At 37.5% G+C, this 26,217-nt stretch overlaps 2 protein-coding genes across 2 annotated transcripts; both read right to left on the bottom strand.

The window, feature by feature from the left end:
* Positions 1–438: 438 nt before the first annotated feature.
* On the bottom strand, positions 439–5,800 carry LOC141428682 (splicing factor YJU2-like). Its single transcript, XM_074088686.1, has 5 exons — positions 5,700–5,800; positions 5,356–5,568; positions 3,484–3,658; positions 1,697–1,874; positions 439–936 (listed from the first exon to the last, which is right to left on the bottom strand). Exons 1-5 carry the CDS (start codon positions 5,721–5,723, stop codon positions 522–524), a joined length of 1,005 nt encoding a protein of 334 aa, XP_073944787.1. The 5' UTR covers positions 5,724–5,800; the 3' UTR covers positions 439–521.
* Positions 5,801–8,868: 3,068 nt separating this feature from the next.
* LOC141428707 (uncharacterized) lies at positions 8,869–24,347 on the bottom strand. The gene is made up of 18 exons (XM_074088716.1): positions 24,333–24,347; positions 23,663–23,722; positions 23,061–23,190; positions 20,588–20,647; positions 20,064–20,455; positions 19,420–19,633; positions 18,947–19,080; positions 18,382–18,515; positions 17,106–17,262; positions 14,799–14,981; positions 14,434–14,549; positions 13,952–14,187; positions 13,719–13,855; positions 13,416–13,534; positions 13,224–13,341; positions 12,912–13,043; positions 10,268–10,476; positions 8,869–8,986 (listed from the first exon to the last, which is right to left on the bottom strand). Exons 1-18 carry the CDS (start codon positions 24,345–24,347, stop codon positions 8,968–8,970), a joined length of 2,565 nt encoding a protein of 854 aa, XP_073944817.1. The 3' UTR covers positions 8,869–8,967.
* Positions 24,348–26,217: the final 1,870 nt, after the last annotated feature.

Below are 26,217 nucleotides of genomic sequence, written 5' to 3' on the forward strand. Positions count from 1 at the left end.
CGATTTAGATGAAATTCGTTGAATCCTGGGCAAGGACATAGGATAGTTTTTATTCAGAAATTGCATAGTTCCCGCGGGATTGCGAAAAACTAATCGTCATATTCATGAGTTTCAGAGTTGAGTCTCTGTGTATCTGTTTTCTGTATCGTTACTATTTCTGGTGTACAATAAAGAGTCATTGTATTGTATTGTATTGTTTCATGAGTCATGACTGACTTTCGGAGTCCCCGTGAGGTCGGAGGCCATTGGTACAGGCCACGTGTGCCTTTATCAGGAAAGACAGAAAAGTGATATGAGATTGATTTACAAGCTGTTGACTTGGAATTTATTGAAACATAGGGATTTGACAAGATTCAAATTACTAGGTACTCTGGCATCTTAATAACTGTGTAACTTTAACTAAAAAGAAACGATAGTGCCTTTTAAAATAATTCATAGTGAATTAGCAAATATATTTTATTCATTGTACTTAATCACTGTGACACTATTTAATTGCAAATACATTATAAAATATGATAAACTCACTGCGAGTCACTGTCACTGCCCGAGTAGTTTGCCAGCAGAGTGAGTCCTGAGGCAGGAGCCGCCACCACCGTCTCACTAGACTTTGCACTAACACTTTCATTAGTTACTTCAGGTGTACTAGTCACTGTACTTTTTGATACATCCATCCCTTTGCTTGTTACTTCACATGTATTAGTTACTGTATTCTTTGATACTTCTGACTTTTTGCTTTTCACTAGATTTGCCAGCGCTGACTTCTTACTTAATACCCCAATGCTTCTGTTCCAAGTCTCATTCTTTTTAGTGTCTGGTTTAGGGGGTATTACTTCTATTCTAGAAGTTTTTGCTGGAGGTTCAACATCTTCCTCAACTTCTTCGATTATCTCCTCAGCAACCACTTTTTGTGAAGAAGTCCCACCAAACTTTATGGACCTGAAATTAGAATAAAAACTATTTTAGCAACATACCAGTCTTATTAGCTGAAGCGACGACGGGAGTAAAGATAACAGATGAATAACTGAAATGGCTTGAGACATAGCTTAATTTCCGAAGTAAATCCTTTTATTAAGACTTTTGAGAAAACATAAAAGAAAGAAAGAAAATACATTTATTTAACGCCATAAAAACAAACATAGAACAAATTGCATAGGTGCTAGCTACTAAAAAGCCTTGAGTAGCTGAACGATCGATGCTGCTACCGCTAGTATTACGTGGATTACGAAGGCATGCTGTGACGATACCAACGCGAGATCACACTGGCGCGATGCGCGATGCTATGCGATGGCGCTAGCACCCACGCAACGAGATAAACGTCCGTATGATTTTCGTAGGCACTTTTTTGTTGATATGGTAGAAGATTCTGTTACTGCTTCCAGGTTATCTAGTAAGAGTACAGGACGTCCAAAAAATAATAAAAAGGTCATCAAATTCTACAGCACATTCATAAAATAAATTTAAATGCTTGAATAATGACCCGACTAAAGTTCTGTTTCTAGAAGGTTCTGGAAGATAGATCGGAAGACGAAGATTAAGCAGGTCTCCCACTAGGTGAACTGGCGACACCGTGAGAGTTCCGGGGAACCAGTAGATGCAAGTGGCGAGTTGTCATTCATTGTGGCATTTTAAGGGGAAGTCCTTTATTCAGCAGTGGACGTCTTCCGGCTGATGATGATGATTAAAGTTGCAGCCTTACTTGATAAAGTCGTCGTCCTCCTGTTCTTCCCGCTTCCGGCGCGCCTCAGCCGTCTCGGGTTGATACTGCTGCAACATGCCCTCGTAGTCGACGGCTCGCTGGCGGCGATTCAGCTCTTTCAACTCCTCGAGGCTCTCTAGTAGCTCAATCTCCTGTCGGGACTGCTCGGTACGGTATTCTGCAAATATTGTTGAGAATTTAATGCACATATATACAGTTCCAATTTTTCTAGGTAATAGCCATAACGAGCAAATGCGAAAGGTAATAAATAAAATAAACTAACATGAAAGATATTTCATAATCCTTTTATTTATAGAACGAGATGATGATTGTGTATTAAACAATAAAATTAGCAGGCATAGTGCATTTCCATGTTACATATTTAGGTAAGTACTCTTTTTAGGCATAGTGTCAAAACCAGTCACATAAAAGTACATAAATATTCGACCTTATAGCTTCCACCGTTTGGTACAAAATCAATTGAATTTGTCAAATATGGCGCCCCTTTAAATCATTCCTTAAAAAAACTATGATTAATTTTAAAGTAACATTTACAAATAGGAGGACTTGAAAATGAACATTTAAATATGTAAATAATATGCACTACATGTTATTTTTTTTCACTGGAACTTAATATCTTCCTGAGTCCAACTTTATTTAACAGATATAGTACTAAAGACCTAGACGTGGTTCACCAGCTTTGTTATTTTGGATATTATTTCATAATTTTTAAAATTCTTTATTCAATGAACAATTTGTACTCTATAAAGTGCATTCAGCCTTTATTTTTAGTGTTAATTGGTTCTTTATGAAGTATGCAAGGGCTCACGAGGATATACTATAAAAAACATTTCATAGTATAAGTAGTTCTTAAACTTCTGAGCAAAAATTCGATCAAAAATATCTGAACACGCTTTTACGCCTTAACAGTAGAGACGTGTTTACATATTTTTGATCAAATTTTTGCTCAGAAGTTTAAGAACTCGACTGTAAGTACCTACCTATTTAGGTAAAGCTACAGGTAAAATCTAGTTAAAAATATTTTGAATACACAATATAATTATCAGTGGTGTAATGTCGTGTGGACGCCCACCAACTCGAAAAAGCAACCTGGCAGACCTAGATAGCGATGGTGGGATGAACTGGACTACTTATTAAAGGACTGGCCCTTGTAGCAGTGGAAGTATTGGGGGGAGGCCTTTGCTCAGCAGTGGGACAGAACAATCTAATAGGGCTGTAAAAGCAACGAAAACCTTAGTACTCGTATGTATTCGTTACTTTATTAACCAGTACTCGTTACCATCATATTGTTACTCGTATTGTTACTTTTGATGCAACCATGAAGCAGAAACACTGCATCCCGTTACCGTACGGTATGAACGAACGTACTTTATACAAAGCAAAACCGAACTGTATCGTTATCGTATCGTGGGTCTAGATGTGACGCACCGTAACTGATCATTTTGAATGCGGTTCGTAATGTTCTGATGTATATTTTTAAGTGATTATTGTAATAAATCTAAACTAATATTGTAATTATAATTATAATAAGTCATATATGTCCGTGCGTCGCGCTTGGCCCGCGCTGCGGTTTGTGGTGGCCTTAGTATCATCATCCATCATCATCTGTCATTTCTGTCAGTACGACTGTTACGGGTTACACGGGTAACAAGGCATATTCGTGAGTAACAATTTTTTACTTCAAATCAGATGAAGTACTCTTTACTCGGTAACAAATACATACGGTTTGCCACAGGCCTCCAATCTAACAATAATAATAAAATTACCTAACAACTTCATAGGGTTATTGGCCTCCTCCTCTTTTTGTTCCTCCTCTTCACGTTTTGCTTGCTCCTCTGCCAGTTTAAGTGCCATAAAGTTCCTGGTGGCACCAGCTTCAATCTCGTAGTCCGTGTTTTTTGGATCTGTTTTGAATGATATCTCTTGCAGACATCTGGTGCACTGAAATTAGTAGGTAGTAGTTATGTAACTTTTTTTCTTTACCCAGTCATGCTCCCTATTTAGGATTCAATAACTCAAAAAGAAAAAAAACCCCTAATCCCTTTTTCATTACTCTGTCTGCTAAGACCTTTTATTCAGAAATGAGAGGGCAGGGCAGAGCAGAGCAGGGCTTCCCAAACTGTGCGACGTGACGCCCTGGGGCATCGCGACATTGTCCCAGGGGCGTCGCGTGTCGATGCGACCGAGTTGAGTCAGAAGCTATGCTCAGAAAAGCAAGCACATTCTTCACATTAGCCAGCCACTTACATAAATAACTCTTTTTATTTTTATGCAAAATTATAAATGTCCAAAATGTCCAAATAGTGTTTTTCTGATAACCTGTTACTACGAGTAGGCAAATACTAAAATAAATTGTTAAAGTAATTGTTAAGTATTTTTGGGGGCTAGGTTGAGGGGCGTCATGAAAAAACGGCAAAGTCACAAAAGTAAAAGTAAAGTGCCATAGTCACTGTCAAAGTTTGGGAAGCCCTGGCCCTGGCAAAGAGGTATCATTTGTAGATAATATTATTTGACTGTAACACATTTAATCCAAACATCTAAAAGTGTATTTTCATACAAAAACCCTGTGAATCTAAACCTATACTGTACTTACGATGTAGAGGCTTACTCAAGTAAGGAAAATGACTGAAAAATCACTAAACCACAAAAAACCTTCTTTAATAAAAATAGAGACCTTTGGGCAGTCAGGTATGAAAAATACCATAAATACAGTGGAACCCTGACTTGCACTTGGCCAGTTTGGTGCTGTAAAGTTGCCACTCTTAGTCAAAATTGTTAATAAATTACATAATTTTCATTTTTTCCAAGCTTGACAGGTTGAAAATTAAGTATAGCTTGCATACTATGCCAAAGGGAAAAAAATACAAGGCATTTTAGTACATTCCTTTTACTTAACACAAAAAAACAAGCTTGATAATGGTGCAAATCGTCCGAGTATGGTATTAAAATAAATAATTAAATAATCATTATGCAGATTAAAATACAAAGAAAGCTTCAGTTTTGGAATGAACCTTAACCATTATGAAAGGGTTATTAAGTATAATTCAGTCTCTATACATGATTATCTAAATTCACAAACAATGGGTATTATTAATTTGTTCAATTTGTTAATGAATTATTTAAATAAATATGTTCAACCTTCCGTCAAACCAAGACACTAGTCTGTCCAAGCATAATTAAAGAAAGCAACATGCCAATGAGTATAATATTTACGATAACATTTTTGGTCTCTATTTCACAACCCAGAAACCTTTTAAAGGTTTGATTGAATGTACTAACTCACACCAGCAGCCTAGAAGAGATTACTGTTTAAGCCGGTGTTGCCATACAATTTAATATTTGTCTTATTTTATTTTAAATTTTTATTTTAAGTTAGTTTTTAGAAAAGGTCCTCACTGAAAATCAGCGCCACGGCTTGCCGTGGCATTATGCTGAGTGGGGACCTGTTTAGCATCATGTATGTCTTTATTTGTTCTATGTTTGTTCCTATGTTTGTTTTTTATGGCGTTAAATAAATGTATTTTCTTTCTTTCTTTCTTTCTTTATTTCAGACAGAAGGTATGCAATTAGGGCTGATCAAATTAAGGTTGTGCAAAAATAAAAGTATCATTTGGTTTATTGCTAAATGCTACACTTACTTTGATGTAAAACCTGTAAATTCTTATTCCCAAATAGTCCTGGTTCTCGACATCTTCTTTTCGAGCGTTAAATTTCTTTCCTTTGTAAATATACTCGCCGCAGGTAGCACATCGCATGTTGAAGGGAGCCATCAATCGCACCGTGTATTGCCTGTTCTTGGCGAGTTTCATACGCGGGATCTTCGACGGATCGAAATCCGGAGGATAATATTTCTGAAAACAACATTTTAATAGTTGCAACTGCCACGGAATAGGAATCAAGAGATGCAAACACAAGTAGATACAAATAGGTAATCTTTTTTCTGATACTACATCTCTGAACGTAGAAATAGGTATTTACTTACGTTTAATACTTTTCTTTCAGACATCTTTCAAGTGTATTTAGCAAATTAACAGAACTATACAATTATTACGAATAAAAATACACAACAATAGCCCAAGCAGTTCGACTAACTTGAGTTGATTTGATTGATTGTGTGATTTGTGTGACGTTGACGTAACGTAACGAGTGACGTATGACGTTTGTTATTTTTTTAACTCATCTTTCAAAGATAGGCACAAGGAAACAAGCCTATACTGCACCAATCCTGTGCTGTAGTTAAATTTCTTTATTCTCAAGAAGTGTCGATCGTTAAGGGGAGAAACAAACGCATTGTAATCGAAAAAACGTACAGATTATAATTTAATTAATAATTTTAAGCATTTCGTGACTTTGACTCAATTTTCCACAAACGGGACTTAGTACTTAGTCGAAACGTCAAGGTAATAATTAGGTAATCGTGTGTTTAGCGTGATAAGCCCCATTCTTTTAGGGTTCCGGAGCCAAAATGGCAAAATCGGAACCCATATAGTTTCGCCATGTCTGTCTGTCTGTCTGTCTGTCGCCCGCGGCTTTGTTACGGGACTATCAATGCTAGAAAGCTGTAATTTTGTACGGATACATATGTAAACTATGCCGAAAAAAATGGTACAATAAAAAATTCAAAACAAATTTTTTTTAGGGTCCTCGCATAGACGTAAAGTGGGGGTGATTTTTTTTCTCATCCAACCCCATAGTGTGGGGTATCGTTGAATAGGCCATTCGGGGTTTGCTAAGACGATTTTTCGATTCCGCGATTGTTTGCGAAATATTCAACTTTAAAGTGCAAATTTACATTAAAAATCAAGCGTCCCCCTCCCCCCCCCCTCTAAAATCTAAACCGGTGGGTGGAAAAATTTGAAAAAGGCTAAGTGCTTGAGAATTATTAGTAGTTTATGAGTAAATAGCAGCCTAAGGTATAAAATATACATAAACTTGGAAGATTCCGAGTAAAATACGAAATCCTTAGAAAAATATTACTTAATTTTGTCTTAATGGCTACGGAACCCTATTCTGGGCGTGTCCGACACGCTCTTGGCCGGTTTTTTGTGGTTGTGAAGTAGTGACACCTGTAGATTTTTTTCTCAGAATAGACTACTGATGTGCGAAAGGAAACTTCCGAAAATTTCAAGTCAAACGAACTACCTGAATGTTGGTCGAATACGATTTGATTACAGACAGACGGACAGACTACGGGACAGGTGAAACTAAATAAAAGCTTGTAAAAATCAGCAATATGTGTGGCAAAGTTCTGTATTCAATCGGTGTTTTTCAGTGTAGTACCTATATAAACTATTGTTTGTTGTTGTAAGTTGTCATTAGCATTTTACTCATAAATATAAATACGACAAACTGATTAGAAAACAATCATAATAGAGGAGTTTGTTAACATACGACATCGAAGAAACACCGTTTGAAGTGGGTCAAATTTGACTTCTAAGATTTGATTAAGACTGTAAAGCCGAGTTTAGACTTGTAAGAAAATCGTGCAAGTTGCATTACATTGCGAGGCCGCAAAGCCAACGAGTTTTTAGTGGTCAATCGAGCGCCGCAATGTAATGCAACTTGCACGATTTTCTCACAAGTCTAAACTCGGCTTAGCAAAATAAAAACTTGTAGTTAAAAGTATCTCATTATTTCATGATCTAAATGTAGGTATATTTATTCATTTCGTTCATTAACATTATATGACCGCCCAATGGAGATGGAGACCAAAAACTCTGGCGTAAATTATATCTACTCCCAGCTCCATTGCACGCCCTGAAAAAAAAAACACGTGCTAACATTGACATCTTATCTAAAAACTTCTTAAGGACCTATATATCCACAGGTACTAAGAGCTCGTCTAGATCTTTGGGAATACCTACTATCTATGGCTTAGTCGGCAAGGCATTGCCTATCTGCTGCTAACTGTACACTGTACTTAGCTAGTAGGTACTCTCTCTCTCTCTGCTGTCTTAGGTCCTGCATGTACAACGTCGAGTTCATAACCTTGTGAGCAAAAATTCAACCAAAAATACCTATCTGAACACGCTTCTATGCCGTTAACAATAGAGACGTGTTCATATATTATAGATAAACTTTTTGCTCACAAGTTATGAACTCGACTGTAATATTAATGGCATCGCTGGACGGCTTTATCTTTGCGCCCATTAGGTTCCAAGCGCTGAAGCTCTTCGGCGGCAACACTGGTGGTCATTTCTACGTCCAAAACATTCCGCAGAAGAGTCGCTTGCCTAAGTATCGGTAGGTATTTTGCCGCGATGGCCCCATGCTTAAACTTAAGTTCGAAACTTCCAACCTGTGCCCTTAGTGTAAGTTTTCGGTTACAAAATACGTCTCGATCGCGTTAGCATTAAATCTCAATTTGTATGCAAACACGAACAGCGCCTCTAGTGGAACGTTTGCGATGTTCGTGTTTCCATACAAATTGAGATTTTAACGCGAACGCGATCGAGACGTATTTTGTAACCGAAAACTTACACTAGGGGCACTGCACCTATTGCCCGGGGTGAAAAGGCAATTTTAACCACCCAAGCGTTTGTGTTGTTTCACAAACAAAGAGCAAGTGAAATTCATTTTTAGTATTTCGTAGCCAAATGGCAAAAACGGAACTTTTATGCCTATTTTTTACCCGACAACCCAAAGGGGTTATAAAAGGACTCGGGAAAGAAGATGTTTTCGGAAACTATTCGTATCGAAACTAAAATATTATTGAGAATTTGGGTATTCAACCATTTGAGTTAAAAAAACTGCTAAAGTAAAATAAGTTTTTTGTAAAAATTTCATTTTTAATACAATTTTTTTCTGACTGTACGTTTTGTTGTCTGTGCTTGTATTGTTACCCAAACTACATTTGCATACCAAATTTCAAGTCGATGCTATTAACCGTTGAAAAGTTCCATCCAGCGGAGACGATCCTTGCCGGACTACAAGGATTTCACTACCAGATTATTGTATTGTCACGTAATTTACATAAGTATACCAAATTTCAAGTCAATCCAACTACTGGAAGTTGGTCGATTTTAACTTGCAAGATTTGATTACAGGCAGACAGACAGACAGACAAAGGGACAGATTAAACTAAATAAAAGCTTGTAAAAAATCTTAGTTTCAATTAAAATACAGATTTCTATATAATGTTTTTGACTATATGCTGTTTTAATTTAATTAATCAAAATACATCAGTAATTTTAAAACATCACAAACTATCAAAACGTCACCTTATCAATTTCTCGTTCGCAGAAAAATAATCAGAAGAACAGGAATTTTCTGAAAAAATATAAAAACAGCCTAACGTTAGAGAAATGTACAGGACTTTAGAATTTTAGAATTCTGTGTCAATCAAATCACTTGCGATCATTGCATCAATATCTTAGGGTTATATGTTTTCACTGAACATAGGCCTAGGTATGTACAGTCACCAGCACCAATATCTGACACAACAAGCGTGCATAAATATCTGATACGACTCTATTTCTAGGGACGGAAGGACGTGTCAGATATTTTTGCACGCTCCGCTGTGGCAGATATTAATGCTGGTGACTGTACCTAAATAGTCGTACACTGATCACTGATTGACGACTGACTGATGAAGTGATGTGATGACTGATGAAGTGATGACTGAACTGGGGCCGGGTGACCGGTCCTACATAAAAAGATACCTAAGTAGTTAAGTACCAGCATCACATTTTAGGGGCTGGTGAAATGTGACACAAGAACAAATGAAGTTTAGTGAAGTGTGCCTGTTAAAAATTACCGAAATAGATTTGACATATTTTATAGATAGCCCCAACCGTACTTAATAACGATGTTACCAAAGCATCATCAATCATCAATGATTAACTATTGTATTTTTCACTTATGATAAGTTCTGTGACACTTGAAAATTTTCCGAATTACTTACTTAGGTACTATTTATTGTTCGCAAAATTTTTTTTTTAAATAATTTCTATTTTGAAGAAAAACAATCAAAAAAAGGTAACTGTACTTTTTTAAAATATATAGCAATATCAGTGTCCATTAAATAGACTCCATCGAATACGATAGAAAAAAATATTTTTTTTTAAATGACGCAATGTGTGAAACGGAACAGAGTAGTGACGTGACAACATTATCGGCAATTGCCGCGGTTCATTATTCAATAACAATGAACATTATAGTACATTGTGTCTTAAGGGCGGTAAATAAGGAATTACGAACGAGAGTCTATTAGAAGCCCGAAGTCGAAGACTGAGGGCTTTAATGAGTCGATGTTCGTAATTCTAGAACCGCCCGTGTGACATACAATGTTTTTCATCACATTTGCGAGAAAATTTTTATATTTTTAAAAGAAAAAATATAATTGTTCCAAATAGTGGCGATACCTTGGGCGTTTGTATACGAGAGTGAGACTGGACGGTACGATACGAATTTCGATTTTCGAATTTCGTAGTAGCCCCCCTGTGTTTTGATCGAGTTGGCTCGCGTGGCGGCACGGTATCCGATAGTGCACGATTACCGCACGAGCCAATGTTCGATGGTTTGCCGCGCGTAATCGATACACAGCTTTACCGTTCCCGTCGGTTGGCACCGGCCGCGAGCTCATGCTCCAACGCAGCGATTTTCTCCTCGTGGCGCGTACGCTGCGCCTGCGCGCGTCGCTGCTGCTCCTCCAGTGCCAGTACGATCTTCTCCAGCCGGTGAATCTGCTGCTGCTTGTTCTCCAGCGTGGAGAATAACTCCTGGATTTCTTCCGCTTTGGCCGCTATTTGCTTGTTCACCTGCATTTAATTTTTGTAGTCAACAATGTAAACCTAAGCATTTAGTAACCATGATATACCTAAGTACCTACCTACTATATACCTACAATATATTCACTGTTTTTGCCTTACCATTTTTATCTAGCTGCATATAGATGCACCACATAATATTAGATACTGCTTTAAAAAAATCTATTAACCTCTTTGTCTCGTTCAGACCCGATAAGTATTACTATTGTGAAAATGTTGGTCTTTCAAGCTCATTTTCAGACAAGCAAAGAAGTCTAGCAACTTATTTCAATTTCGCAGGGAGATGCGTTCATATAGCTGTTTGCTAAACCGCTTTGTAAATCATGCATGATTGATATACACCTGTTTAGAAAATAAAATAACAAAAAGTCCTCTCCTCACTTCGTCTACAATTTTCATTCGGTGCTCAAGGTTCTGCTGAAGAGCGGACAGCTCCCTGCTCTGCTCCGTCTCCTTATTCTTCAGCATGTTGATCAGTTCCTCGCGAATCTGCGGCACTCGGCAGCGTTACAAAATTAAAAACAAATAACTAATATCGTAAATAATCCATACTAATATTATAAATGCGAAAGTAACTCTGTCTGTCTGTCTGTCTGTCTGTCTGTTACGCTTTCACGCAAAAACCGCTGAACCGATTTGGATGAAATTTGGTACAGAGATAGAATAGACCATAGGAAAGAACATAGGCTATCTTTTATCGCGAAAAAAAGGCTTTAAGGGGTTGAAATAGGGGGTGAAAGTTTATATGGTGGAAGTTCGTCGCTGTTGGAAATAAAACCATGAAACTTGGCATTTAGGCACTTAATAAGAAATAAGTCGGTATGTGTTTTAGCTTTTTTGAAAATTCGACCTGTGAGGGGAATGAAATAGGGGATGAAAGCTCATATGGAAGGTCGTCATTATCGAAGATAAATCGATGTTTCTTTATGAACTTGGTATTTGGGCACGTGATAAGAGATAATAATTGTTCGAGCGTTTTTTAAATTCTTCTTCTTCTTAAAACCGGTTTAAAATCGACTCGAACTCGCGCGTCAAGGGTTCCGTGCATAGGTATTTATGAATATCAAGTGTTAGCAGAGCCAAGCTCATAAGCAAAATGTACGCAATGTGGGGTCATTTTACATGGCTTATTAACATAGACAGTCAGACATGAAAAATTATGATTTTTCAGATTTTTTTTACTTATTTTGCTATAAAGGGAATAAAATTTGCTATAAGAGCTTCCTTTATACAAATTTCAAGTTTCTAGGACAGCCGAAAGTACCCTAATAACTTTTTTAAGTTTAGGGTTTTAATTTCAACTCGATAAATACTCCGCACGTTTACGGGATAAAGGGTCTTGACAGACAGACGGACGGACGGACAGCAAAGTCATCCTATAAGAGTTCAATTTTTTCCTTTTGAGGTACGGAACCCTAAAAAACATTTGTTCCGGCTCTTTCAAATTTCGTCATTTTTCATACCTACTTGAAATATGGGGATGAAAGTTCGTAAGGAATTCCAAACAAATTTACTATAAGTATAGAAATATGTGTAGCAATGCTTAGTAAGAATGCCATCTTAATTATAATCCTACCCTCCTAACTTACAATACAGGACGTAAGATGTCAAGAGCTCACTATGAAGAATTAGTCCTTTTGTGTTGGTAGGGTAGAATACTTATATTTTACCAAAGAATGGAAGAACAAAAAAAATTACTTTAGATATAAAGCAATGTATTAAAATAGGTTTTTTTTTCAGTAAACCGTAGAAGTTTCTATGTGCTATTATTGGCAGAATAGGTACCCTAAATAAATTAAATACTTTCCAAAGATACTATTCCACGCGGACGAAGTCGCGGGCAAAAGCTAGTAACAATATAAAAAAGAAGAGGTACCTATATCATAACCTTTCGCCTTTCCAACTAATTTTTAACGTAGGTGTCGTGGCTTATGAGTTATGATAATTGCGATAGATGGTTGTACCACATGCCACTATTGGCGCTAAGAAGCGGTCAAGATTTTTGGATGGTTATTTTGGATTTCCCGGTAGTCCAGTTGGTAAAGACACCTTGGCGCGTAAAGCCACAGGGATGTGGGTTCGTATCCCGTCCGGAGCACCCAAAAATAGTTTTCGTTCTAAAATGTCTCAGATTTCGTTAAGCAAATGCATTGCTAATAAAAAAACAAATAATATTAAGTTAACATGAAATTATTATATCAACAGCTAAATAAATAAGGCAACCATAAACCTCAGTATTGAAGAGGCAGAGATTAACAGAGATAAATAAAAATAGCAACCAACCATCTAAACACATTTGAAAACTATAGTATATCACTTGGCTTGTAAATACTGGTCAACTTCATTCCATAACTCATGGTATGTTTAAGGCAGGCTAGGAGTAATAGTTACGGTTATACTCGTATATAATAACAGCGCTGAGTAACCTTGATGACTCTTGCCTGGGCACGCGAAGTTTTGTCCTGCTGCTCGAGCTGTTGCTCCTTCTGCGCAAGCACCTCCGACAGCTCCTCATTTCGGTGGACCGCTTCCAATAAACCCATTCTTAAGTTCATGATCTAAGACAAGAAGTTCATTTTAGTATAAAGGGATTTCAAAACGAAGGTACAGGACAAATCCTCAACTTGCTTTAAATACCTACCCAAAAATGACAACCAGTTCTGAACTCGTAAGCTAATCTATTATTTCATTATTTTGTCTTGGAAGTACTTCTAATATTATTCATAAAATTGACAAACCTCCTGCTGCAAGTCCTGGTAACTGATCCCGTCAGGAGCTTCTTGGCAATTGGCGACTGCGCGATTATGTGCTTGCAAGTCTCGGACGTATGACTCGTATTGTATAACTTTTTGCTCACTAAAACAAGAAACTCATCGTATAATTAAAGATTTAGACACTTGCGTATCACAGTCCCATTTATTGTCACTTACTTTAATTTTATATTCTTTGTCAGATCTCTAATTTGAATCTGCATTTTCCCTATTATTTCTTCTTTGTTTAGAAGTTCAGCTGCCAATTTTTGTTGAAGCCCTACTTTGTTTTCCGACTCCTTGAAAAGATAATAAGCTTGAATTATTTCTTACAATTCAGAGATATAACTTACATTGAGATGGCCATCACCTTGAAAACGAAGAAAGAATTCAGATGGTACATACGACTGAAAAAAAAACCTACAGTCATGCTACTTGTTTTTTGAGCCTAAGACTAGGTAAATGTAAAAGAAAAAAACTTACAGCTATTTTTGTTAGTGTTTCCAAAAATCGAACTTTTTCCCGCTTACACGCTGTTACTTCATCTTCTGTCGCACGCAGCGTTTCTTTAGTTGCTTGCAACTCCGCCCATAGATCCATTTCGCGTTCCGTTGGAAGTTCTATAGATTTGATCATAATAATCCGTGTTTAAGTAACTTGCGAAGCCTATTACAGTTGTTAGAAATAAATTATGATTAATTAATACGCGTACGGACCTGGGTTAGGTTTACAGTTTTCAAGTTCTGTAATTTTAGATTTCAGTTCTTCGATTGTCGCCAAACTCTCTGTCAGAGCCGTCTCCGCAGCAATTTTGGAATCTAACTCCTTTTGGGTGATTTGGTGCTGTTCCTCTAGAGCAGATTTTAAGTCTTTCAACTGAGCATTCAGATTGCTTATAGCAGACTTGTGTTCAGCGGTCATTTTTTCGATTTGCTCTTTGAGGTCTAGGACTCTGTTAAGAAAAAGATTTTACTTAGTTACTATTTTTAGTCGCATGAGCATGACACACTTTTGCTTCGCTGTCAGGGATGACCACAATCCTCCAATCTAAATGGCAAGGATTTTAAAACGTGTATACAGAAACTTTCTTTCTGTACAATAATGAGTTTAAAAACTAAGTATATCGCGTTGATGGCATATCGATCGAACGAACGATGGATGTAATGAATGAACAGTTAAAATCTAATAAAGCACTGACTCAGCTTGAAGTGCGTCCCTATGCTGCGCCAGCTGACCACTGGCTACTTCCCCGGTTTTGAGTGACTCTTTTAATTTTCTTGCTCGTGCTTCCAACTGTACTTCTCTTTGACGACTCTGTTAATAAAAACAAATCACACATTAGTAGATTCACTCCAAAACAAATTGAGCATCGTCACACTGCGGGCATTGTGTAGGAACTTCTATGCCACGATCATAGGTACAAATGACGCGCCTATGGCTTTATGCCGACTAGCATACATTTGTATAACAGACACAGTATTATCTTATCATTATCATATCAAGCTCGTTTCCATGCCGTGCCCGCAGTTTTATCAAAACTCTTCATCATTACTATAGGAGTACCTGATCTTCCAAAGTTTTGACCGTGCCGGTTAAACTGCTAATACTAGCTTCAGCTTCGCGAAGTTGCCGGTCCATTTTCGTAACGCGAACACGTGTTTGTCGTAGTTGGTACTCAGTTGTTGATAGTTTATCCTTTATGGCAAGACGCGCACATTTCTCCTCCTCCAGTTCTTGACGTGTCTCCTAAACAAAAATATACATTTGGATGGGAATAAACAAAAAAGTGGGGATGAGGAAACACAAAAGGCGGTTAAATGCAGCTTCCTTTCTGAATTTCAAAATAAACTTGAACCTTTTTGTTGGTCTTTGCGCATAATATCCTCACCAGGGTCATACGATATCATTATATGTAGTTTGGAATTAATAGACCGATATTTGAAAAAAAAAATATAACAAAAAATTTAACCGACTACAAAAAACCATGAAAATTATTATCTACCAGTCTGAAGTCGGTCAATGCCTCAGCACGTGCCAGCAGGAGTGGACCTATACTTAGTCATCTACCTCACCTAGGTACGCACTTTATATTGGGCTTCAATCACTCCTACTGGCTCGTGCTGAGGCACCGACCAACTTCAGATTGGTAGAAAATAATTTTCATGGTTTTTTTTATTCGGTTCAATTTTTAACACGCTTTTATTAGGTCGACCTGTATGTAACTAACTATGTAATGGAATCTAAGGTAACTAATTTAACCATCTTCCAAGGGTCGTAGCGTAATGAAAATTGGCAGCTGTATGTACTTCTGATGACAATACAATAATATGGTACTGTCGAACTGATCTGATGATGGAGCCGGAAGATATGAACTGGAACTTCATGATGGAATATCGTATCATAGTCGTGTTTGCACTTGTGAGCAAGGCCACGTAATGGATTTTGAACACGATCAGGTTTCAAGGTCTAATGATGAAACCGGAAGATAGGCACTGGCATTCCATGATGGAGTATCGTATCATAGTCGTGTTTGCACTTGTGAGAAAGGCGACGTAATGGACTTTGAACATGATCAGGTTTCAAGGTTATATCAAACCTATTATATATTGAATAGTGTAAATATTTCGTTATCAAAGACCAAAAAGTATAAAATAAATTAATAGTTTAAAAAACACTAGAAAAACACGCTTTTATAAATGCACGTAAAAACAAAAAAATAATATGGATCGTTCAAGTCGTCTCTATTTCTGGGCTGAAGTGTAAACTATGTGCTTTTAATTACAACATTTGATTGTAAAAGCGTGAGGCAGCTTCCACCAGGAAGTTAGTACGTATAATATTTGTTAACAAGAATGCCTATCCTGTTCCAGCACCCCACGCTTTTACAACCAAAATATTATAATTAAAAGCACATAGTTTACACTTCAGCCCAGAAATAGAGACAACTTGAACGATCCATAATTTATTTTTTGTTTTTACGTGCATTTATAAAAGCGTGTTTTTCTAGTGTTTTTTAAACTATTAATTTTTTGTTTTAAAAATATATTTTTACGCTTTTTAGTGTAAATAATTTAAAATACAATAGTTTAATATCAACTGCTCATTACCTTTTACGAATAGTTGCTTTTTCCGATTTGTTTGATTATTTTCCCATAATATATTTTTTTTTTGCAGCAAAATTTCATTTCGCGTTTTTTCACGAATTTTATTTTTACAAGCCTGTTTTTTCATGAAGTTTATTTTTCACATTCGCATTCTTTTTGTGTCGTATTTTTCTCCAGTCGCGTTTTTCCCCAATCCCAATCGGTACAGAAACAGTCTCGACGGAGCTCCGCTCACGTGGAGCTCCTATCCTGGGTGGTTTTACCACTTCGGGCCCATGCAAAACTAACATAACCTAAACCTACCTGTGAGCCTTTAAGCCTGGTTTTGTGGTTTAATATTGGAATACATAAGACTCGATGGGAAACAGGAGCTAGGTGATACCAGGGCTCCATCGACACTGTTTCTGTTTCGATTAGGATTGAGGAAAAACGCGACTGAAAAAATGCGACTCAGAAAAAACGCGAATGTGAAAATAAGCTTCATTAAAAAAGCAGACTTGGAAATATTGCCTTCGTGAAAAAAAGGGAAATGAAAAAAGGATTATAGGAAAATAATCTAACAAACCTAGGTTAAGATCCAATCATCAGATCCTGATTTGGTGCTTATGGTACCTAATCGAAGACATTCCTAGACGAATGCAAAAAAAAAATCAAATCGGTTTATAAAGTTTTAAGGCAGGGTAAAGAGTTCGGAGGTAACAAACATAAAAAAATACAACCGAATTGATAACCTCCTCTTTGAAGTGGGTTAAAAATTGTCTCAAACCTCGAGTTCCTTGGAAAGATCGGAACCCGCCGCGCTATGATGACGCATTTCTTCTATAACAGAAGCTCGCGAATCGAGGTCCTGCCTGAGGCGAGCTACTTCCCGGACCAGTGATTTGCCCACAGCAATCAATGCACTCTGTTCTCTGCACACTCGCCTGAGAAATGAAAATCGATACCAATTACGGCGGAACGTCTTTTTTTATTTGATCTGAGACGACGATGAGCGGAGCGAGGAGGAGCCTTAGGTACAATTGCGATCACAACGCGCGAGCAGAGCGAGCGAAGCGAGCGCGCCGCGGTAGCGCCCGGCGAAGCGCCAGAACCTAATTTACTCAGGAAATAATTTGGCCCCTATTCTAGTGCTGGTTATGTAATTTTCTTGATTGAAAAAGTATATAAATACTGAAAATAAATTGATAGGTATACATGTTGAAAATAAATTGATAGGTGTTAGTACGTGTTGTACTTAATAAATAATAAGATGATATGTCAAATAAAATGCTGTTTTATTTATGTAAACTGCTGTGCGTTATACAGCATGTATTTTTGATACTACCTCAAACTGTAACCAGACAAAGATTTAAGTGCTGTGAACCGATATCAAAACAAATTGTTAGCTTAAAGTTCGAGCAGCAATGATTTGCGTAAAATAATTTGATATGAGAGAGAAACGTTCTGTGACAGCTGTCACGTCAACAAGTGCGACGTTTTGAATAAAAACAAAGCAGTATCACGTAGTATCATGTAACATTGCGTGCTAATTAATTTTGTAAGGAAAATAATAAGTCATTTTTTTATACTAAAACATAATAAAAAGTGATTATCAGGGCCTTCACTAACTAGGTAGGTAGGTACCCTTAAAGTTTGAGGTAGTATCAAAAATACACTATCAAATAGAAGCTAGATTTAAATAAAAAAGAGTTACATATGTTATATATGATGTTCGTTAGTCATTATTAGCTATGCAATAATAAAAATGCTTTACTTTAAGATAAATATACCTACTAGTGCCATCCATGAAGACGCGTGCTGACTTTGTCAAAATTAGCCATTAATGACATTATAATAAGAACCACAGCACGCGTCATCGTGAGTGACTCTACCTATAGCGGTACGCCACGAATATAAGTTGCGGTTTATTACGTAATATTTTGAGTGGAGTATTTTGCTGTGCAATCAGTAATATTGATGTGAATTCGGATTTTTTTTTAATAAAAAAGGACTTTTTTTGATGTGCGTTTAATACTACCCATATAAAAATTGCTGAAATTTACTTGGAAAAATTTGCGATGGCATCCACTGCATCCTCAGACCGACTCTTGAGTTCACGCAGAGCCTCGCACAACTCCAGCCCTCGTGCATTGTAACAAGCAACCCGCTGCATCGTCTCCCCTCTGCCGTCTTCCTGCTGTTAATTTCTTCATATGTACCTAGTTACTAACTAAATAACTATTATGTGCTATTATCCTATCTTTAACAAATTCTCAACAATCCTTTGTACTCGTACCTACGAGCTCGTACGTTAGTTTGATCGTATCATAAGGGCCACGTGTGACCCTTAATGTGAATCTGTCAAAAATATCGTTGTTGTATGTATGTTGTGTGCCTAATAGCTACATACTTATTTTGGAAATTTTATAGGACATCGCGGAACTTGGGCAGTATTCTTCTGGTAAGTAGTAAGTATGAGATATAGAGGTTCAGATATATTTGGGCTCATGTCTTAACTTACAGGGCTTCAAACCATGTTTTGCCGTACTTGATAGAACGGCCCTTTAAAATAAAACACATACCTACATGCAGTAAACAGTAAAAGCTAAATCCGTAAAAGACTCTTACGCTGTATGTAGTAACAAGCTCTTTGACCCAGTCTATGAGTTCTTGCCGCGCAGAGAATGCCTGCAGACACAGATCAGCAAATTGTGCCGGAATGTCCAATACTTTAGCATCCAGCTCCTCCAAGGTGCATTCGTCTAGATATTTGAAATAAAAATCATTATAAGTACCATAGATTTTGACCAAGTTCACATGAAATAGTTTATTATACAGATGTGCAAGTTGAGGAGAGTTTCCAAAAAGTTGGAATAAGTTCTCATGAATTTCTTTAAATTTTCACAAGAAATTTAAATTTAGAAACGGAAAGTTTTAATCCCCATACAAAATTGTGAGAAGTTTCCGAAATTATCCTGTATAAAAATTCCGCAATTTTGGAAAGTTTCCTTTGGCGGTCATCAGTAGTTTAGTGGAGGAAATCCACTTGTAGCTAGCTACATTGATACGAAGAAGTAAGTACTAAAAGCTCCAAATCGTACCAGGAACAGACTTAAAGAATTCAACCGCTCCATCCGTGTTGGAAGAGGACGCAGCGTCTCGGCAGAGCTGGGCCACCTCATCAGCGGTCCAGTCCGCCACGTTGAACACCACTAACTCCTGAGGCAAAGCGCCTTCGCCGCCGCCTGACAGGCCTTCGCGCGACATCCGGTCCCGCAGGTTACGCAAGCTATCGAACACTTCCAGCACGGCTTGCTGTAAACATGACAGCTGTTTTAAGCTTTTGCGATTTTCGCCTACCTTAATCAATTGCAACGGCGGTGATCATGGTAGGTATGATGAGTAGAGTAAGTTAGACCACATTTGCTGCGATGTAGTTGAAACGTTGAGGTTGCTAAATTGTCGTATTTAAGTCCCAGATATACCTAATAATAACTGAGATCACAGATTATTTCGCAATAGCATTTTAATGTAAGATAGGATGTACGTACCATACACAATCAAAATGGTGGATAACTGGAAATATATAAATCTCTTATTCCATGGCTGCAAGTACTTTGGAGGTAGAAAGCGGGATAGGACAAATTATCTGTATCTTAGCGACAAAAAGTAGTCGACAGTAAGTAGGGTATTTCTTAAAAGAATTACTTGCGTATTTTACTAAATGAGCATCTACTTAAAGTACCTGTTTTAAATCGAGTTCTTTCTTCATCATTTGAAATTGCCTCTGTTTTGCCGAAAAGGTCGATTTGATGTCCCCTTCATTAGTGGGGTGGTTGGGATTACGTTGGACACGAGCCGTGGGCACCGGGAGATTGGATGGTGTTCTAGGCCGTGCCTGGTTAGTAGTGGTATGGTTCGGGGTATTCGGCCGGGCTAGGGGCTGCTTGTTCGGAGATGGTTGAGGACGAGCTTTTGGTGTCGTTGGGCGGCTGCAAGGCGTGCCTGGCCGTTGAACCGGGTGCACAGGCGTGCCAGGACGGCTGGCCGCGCGCGGCGTCATTGGTCGGCTTGACACGCTGTTCGGCGTTTGAGGGCGACTTGCTGTCGGAGTACCGAGGTGATGACTTGAGAAATCTGTATAGGGATATTGTTAGCATGAGATGAAAGAGTCCCTGATTTTTATTCGATCAGGTTAGGACTTGTAAATTGACGATTTCTTATAAATTTACAGGGCTTGACAAAATCGTGTCATTTCTTTAATCTTACCCATAACATCTACGATTTCATTTTCAACGATCTTTGGACTATCGTCTGAGCTCACTGATTCTGCAAAAAAAATAAAGACAACGTGAACATAGTTTTACCAATAAATAAATAAAATCACAATGCCCATTTTAATTATTTCTATTAGGTACTATTGAAGTGTTATTTAAATGTATATCTACACCCATATAGTAAATCCTCCATTATGCGTACAAAAATCATAGATAAAGACCAGCATTACGACTATTTACGACATTGGATTCTTTTATGAACACGGCTGTATCGTAATGGTCATTACGATAAGTACAGATATCTGTATCGTAATGATTTTTAGGGTTCCGTACCCAAACGGTGCCAACGGGACCCTATTACTGAGACTCCGCTGTCTGTCTGTCTGTCCGTCTGTCACAGGGCTCTATCTCTTAAGCCGTAAAAGTTAGACACTTGAAATTTTCACAGATTATGTATTACTGTGGCCGCTATAACAACAAATACTAAAAATAAAGTAAAGTTATAAATTAATCATACAAGAAACGTGTTTTTTTCAGCGTTTTTTGGTTGCTTGACGTTATTAGCCGTTGCTAAGGCGACCAAGTCGCCTAGCACCTACTAACTAGCTATTTCGGTTGAATATTTACCTTTTAAGTTTGCGATTTTAATGATGTTTTATAAAAGCTTCGATAATATACATATATAGTGACTGTCTGATTGTGTGGTTTTTTTTTTGCAAAATTAATACAGCAACTTATGAACCACAAACCTCAATGAAGCCAATATTGATAAAGCACTCGCCAAATCCACACCGTATAATCACTATGTTTACTTATTGTTTTTTACACAAAAAAAACATACTAAGTATTTAACACTATTTACAAGGTAGTTTAAAATTTATTCACACTAGTCGAGCTTCTTATTATTTAATTACACAACATACAAAGTCCACTGAATTTCCCGCGAATGAACCAAACTGACAGCTAATTTTTTTTTCTGCTGCGGCGCATGGCAAGAGTGAAGCGTTATTCAGCCTCCGAGAGGGCGACAGCCAAAGAGGATGAGAATTTAAAATTGTTCTTTATTCAAAATACTTGCACCTAGTGCTTACATTTTGGTGATATGTTTTTATTAACTTGTAGTTATGTTTGTTCTGGTGGAATTAATATTTTATCTTAAATTTGAAGTGGATATCTTCAACCGATTGAGCTGAAATTTTGCATGCATGTATAAATCCGATGACAATGCAATATTATTATGACGTAGGCCATAGGAACTGTAATAAAACGACACGACCGCATCGATTTTGATCTCATTTGATTCGTCTTGACGACTACCTACTTTGGTAACCAGGGGCAAAAAGTACCGCCAGCAAAAAAGCTTGTATTAGAATTTTTTTATTACAAAAAATTATTACTGAACTATTTGTTTTTAAAACATAGTACGGAGGTGCGGAACCCTTCATGTGCGAGTCGCTCGCACTCGCACTTGACCGATTTTTTATTCATACATCATTACAGCACAGGGGCGCGCCGCGCCGCGCGCACATGCAACAGCAGGTCGTCGTGCGCGCAGCGGGCGCAGCTCGTGGGGCACGACATACCTACCTAGTTCTCGTTAATGCAGGTCATTCTCAATGGTTCTTGAACACAATGATAGAGGATTTAATATATGGATGTAGATAAAATATTGTATGCAACTGTCCGTAATTAGGCCTTAAGACACTCATGTGACCCTGTTATGTGACACACACACACACACACACACACACACACACACACACACAATACATTATGCGCTCACAACTTGACTATTTATTTTCGCGCGCAGCAGTATCAGTACGGGCACTGACTCATTTACCGACCTTGGGCTTCATGACAAGAAAATTTGTACGCGCAATGACTCATTTACCGACCACGGGTTTCATGATGAGGTCGAGGGTTTTAGTTGGGGGGTTGCAACCAAGGTAGCCTGAATGTTACGACACTGCTTACGAGCAAGTGTGATGAAATAACTATTTACCTACTGAGAAAAATGTTTTTCTCTAATATTGTGAACACCTAAGCAAACATAATAAAATTACACATCTTGTGTTTGAGAAAAAGTTGTTAACAATCAACAGCGAAAACTGCGGTTCAAACTCTGCGATCTCAAAGGGATGATAGACGTACGAAGGAACAATAAAATCGCGTTTTAAAATTTATTTTCATTCACGTGATATCGTTGACAGATAAAGTCTTGTGTTATTCAGGAATTATAACATAAGATAATGTAATCACTTGCTAAAACCACTTGTTGTGGTGATGACGAACCGTGTGTAGATTCCGATTAAATTGTAGGTACCTATGTACCTAATACTGTACCAAGTCAATTTAATGATTAAGTAAGTGCATCACCGATGAAAGAGTTAGTCTATGTCTTCATGTACTGTAAACGGCCATGGCTTAAAAGTTGTATGGGGTTTGATAAAATAGACGGAGTGTACCAAATTGATCAATGTTTTCGTTCTCCGGCGTAGCGGTGCCATCCTCGCGATCCACAGGCTTATCCTCCAACTGATCCAGATTATTGTCTACGTAATTCTCGAACACGGCTGATTCCGACTTAAGATTCACCTGTAACATTCATTGTAATAGAAATTATAGCCACCTGTACTACTACCATGAGGTCACTGTAAGACCGTACTCGATAGCGACGGCGTAAATTATTTGTAGGGAGAATTGTACAGTGCCCTTAGTGTAAGTTTTCGGTTACAAAATACGTCTCGATCGCGTTCGCGTAAAATCTCAATTTGTATGGAAACACGAACATCGCAAACGTTCCGCTAGAGGCGCTGTTCGTGTTTCCATACAAAATGAGATTTTAACGCGAACGCGATCGAGACGTATTTTGTAACCGAAAACTTACACTAAGGGCACAGCGCCTCTACAAATAATTAACGTCGTCGGTACCTATCGAGTACGCTCACTGTTAACTCATGGTAGTGGTAGGTACTACCAGCTTCACGTTTCAGGAAACTTGGTACGATACGGAAATGGTTTAATTTATTTTTAAATAATAAAGAACTTTTGCTTTCGATCCACTTGCCTTAGTGTCTATCTTTGATTCCGTCCTCGAGAGACTCCTTTGGGGAACGGGGTTCTTTCTCTGTAATCGTTACAAGAAATTTGTAAATATACATTGGTACTACCTAATTTAGAAAATATAATCATGGTTATTGACTGTCCACATTTAGTCAACTCCAAGTAGAAACAACAAAATAAAATGAGGTGTTAAGAAGTAATTTACCATCATCAGCAACTTCCTTTCATCACTCAGCTAGAACGTAGTTATTTACACACTTTGCCATTAGGACGTAGTTTAACAAAAAGGATCCAAAGCACTGTCATGTTATTCTTTAAATTCGCTTTTGTTCCTACTGAAAGTAGATCGAAAATTAAAAAACTAAATGTTGAGGGTTGCATCCTTTTTGTTAAACTTTGCAAGGAGTTCCTGAGGCTTCCTGATAAATTAAATGATAATAAACTATTTAAATAATAAATCTGGTTTATTTAGGACTTGTACGATCGGCTCGCATTTGAAATGTGTCAGATAGGACGACAGACCATTAGAAGAAACTATGACTTGAAAGTCTTGAATTGATGGAGGTTTTACATTTCCAACATTCCCCCTAAATTCAAGCTTTCTAACATTCATAATAAAGAAAACTTAACAGTATAACTCCTACATGAGCCATTAAACAAGACATACAACTTACATGTCTGACAAACATATTAAATTTGCATTTACTTTGATACAGAAATAAAGTCAGACATTCCAAGTTTAGATCTCAAAAATTGAAATTTATCTTTCGACAAAGCTTTGGTAAATATGTCTGCAAATTGATTTTCGCTGCTTACAGCCTTCAGATCAATTATTTTTTGATGGAACTTCTCTTTAACAAAGTGGTACTTAATATCAATGTGCTTGCATCTTTTATGAAAGTTTACATTTTTGATAACGCTTATTGCACTTTGATTATCTAAATGTAAGCACATCGTGTCTTGTTTATAATCACCAATATCACACAACAATTGTCTTATCCACATAGCTTCCTTCGTTGCGGCACAAGCTGCCATGAATTCAGCTTCAGTAGTTGACAGAGCAACTGTTTGTTGTCTTTGACTGGACCACGTTACAGCCGCTCCATTTTTAATGAAAACGTAGCCTGTGACGGAACGTCTTGTATCGAGATCGTTGGCGTAATCAGCATCACTGTAACCAGTTACTTCTGCTGGTTGTGACGATTGTGAGTAATACAACCCGTACTCTTTTGTTTCTATCAGGTATTTGAAGATTTTCAGTATTGCGTTCCAGTGTGATTTGTTGTAACAAGTAAGAAATCGACTCACCAGACTCACGGCAAACATAATTTCAGGTCGACTCACTGTAGCCAGGTGCATGAGGGATCCCACCGCCTCTCTGTAAGGGATATTCTTCTCTGGCTCACCTTCTCCCTTTTGTAACTTAACATGGGGGTCAACCGGAACACTGTTGGGATTAGCATCAGTCATGTTAAACTTATTCAACAAATTTTCCACATATTTAGTTTGATGAATAAAAATACCGTTACTTAGTATTTCAATCTGCATACCCACATAGTTACTGACTTTATTCATTATTTTTATTTCAAATACTGTACTCAATTCCTTAGTTATTTCTATCAGTGTCGATTCATTTTTAGAAAATAACAATCCGTCATCGACATATAGACAAAGATAGCATTTCTCATTATTGACTTGACCAACATAAACACAATGATCAGCCTTGCTATTAACAAAACCAAATTTCTTAAGGACAGAGTCAAATTTCTTATTCCAGCATCGGGGAGCCTGCTTCAAACCGTATAGTGACTTGTTGAGCTTACATACCATGTTGTCTTCACAGGGCAGACCTTCAGGTGGAGTCATGAATATGGTCTCCTCAAGCTCACCATATAAAATGCAGTTTTGACGTCAAGTTGAAGCAGTTTAAGATCATACTGGACAGCCATGGACAATAATAAACGGATTGAATCATACCTTACTGTCGGAGCGAACGTTTCGGTGTAGTCGATACCTGCAGTTTGTGCAAAGCCCTTTGCACAAAGTCTCGATTTAAAACGTGGACCTGTTGACTCTTCTTTTATGCGGAACACCCATTTGCATCCTATTATTTTGGCATTTGGAGGTTTTTCAGTCAATATCCAGGTTCTGTTTTTCTCATGAGCTTCAAGTTCTTCATCAATTGATTTTATCCATTCATCTTTGTTTTCTGAACTAATCGCTTCTTTGTATGTTTCAGGAATACCAGGCGTCACTGAACACAGGTAAGTATTTTCTTCAGAATGGACTAAATTTAAATTCTTGTTATTGATTTTATTTCTGGGTCTCAAAGTAACTTTACTTATTTCAGGAGAATCAAGACTGGTATCAGGTATGTATTCACTGTCCGATGATTTGTTTCCTTTTACAGTTTCATATGAACTTTCTGAAGTGAAACTTTCATTCATTAAACTTTCTTCTTCTTTTTCAGGTTTCTTCGTGGACATTTCTACAGGAACAAAGTCTCTCTTCACAGTAGATTCAAGAAACACAGCATCTCTGCTTTTTATTACCTTTCTG

The sequence above is a fragment of the Choristoneura fumiferana genome, chromosome 6 (assembly GCF_025370935.1).
Source record: "Choristoneura fumiferana chromosome 6, NRCan_CFum_1, whole genome shotgun sequence".
NCBI lineage: Eukaryota > Metazoa > Arthropoda > Insecta > Lepidoptera > Tortricidae > Choristoneura > Choristoneura fumiferana.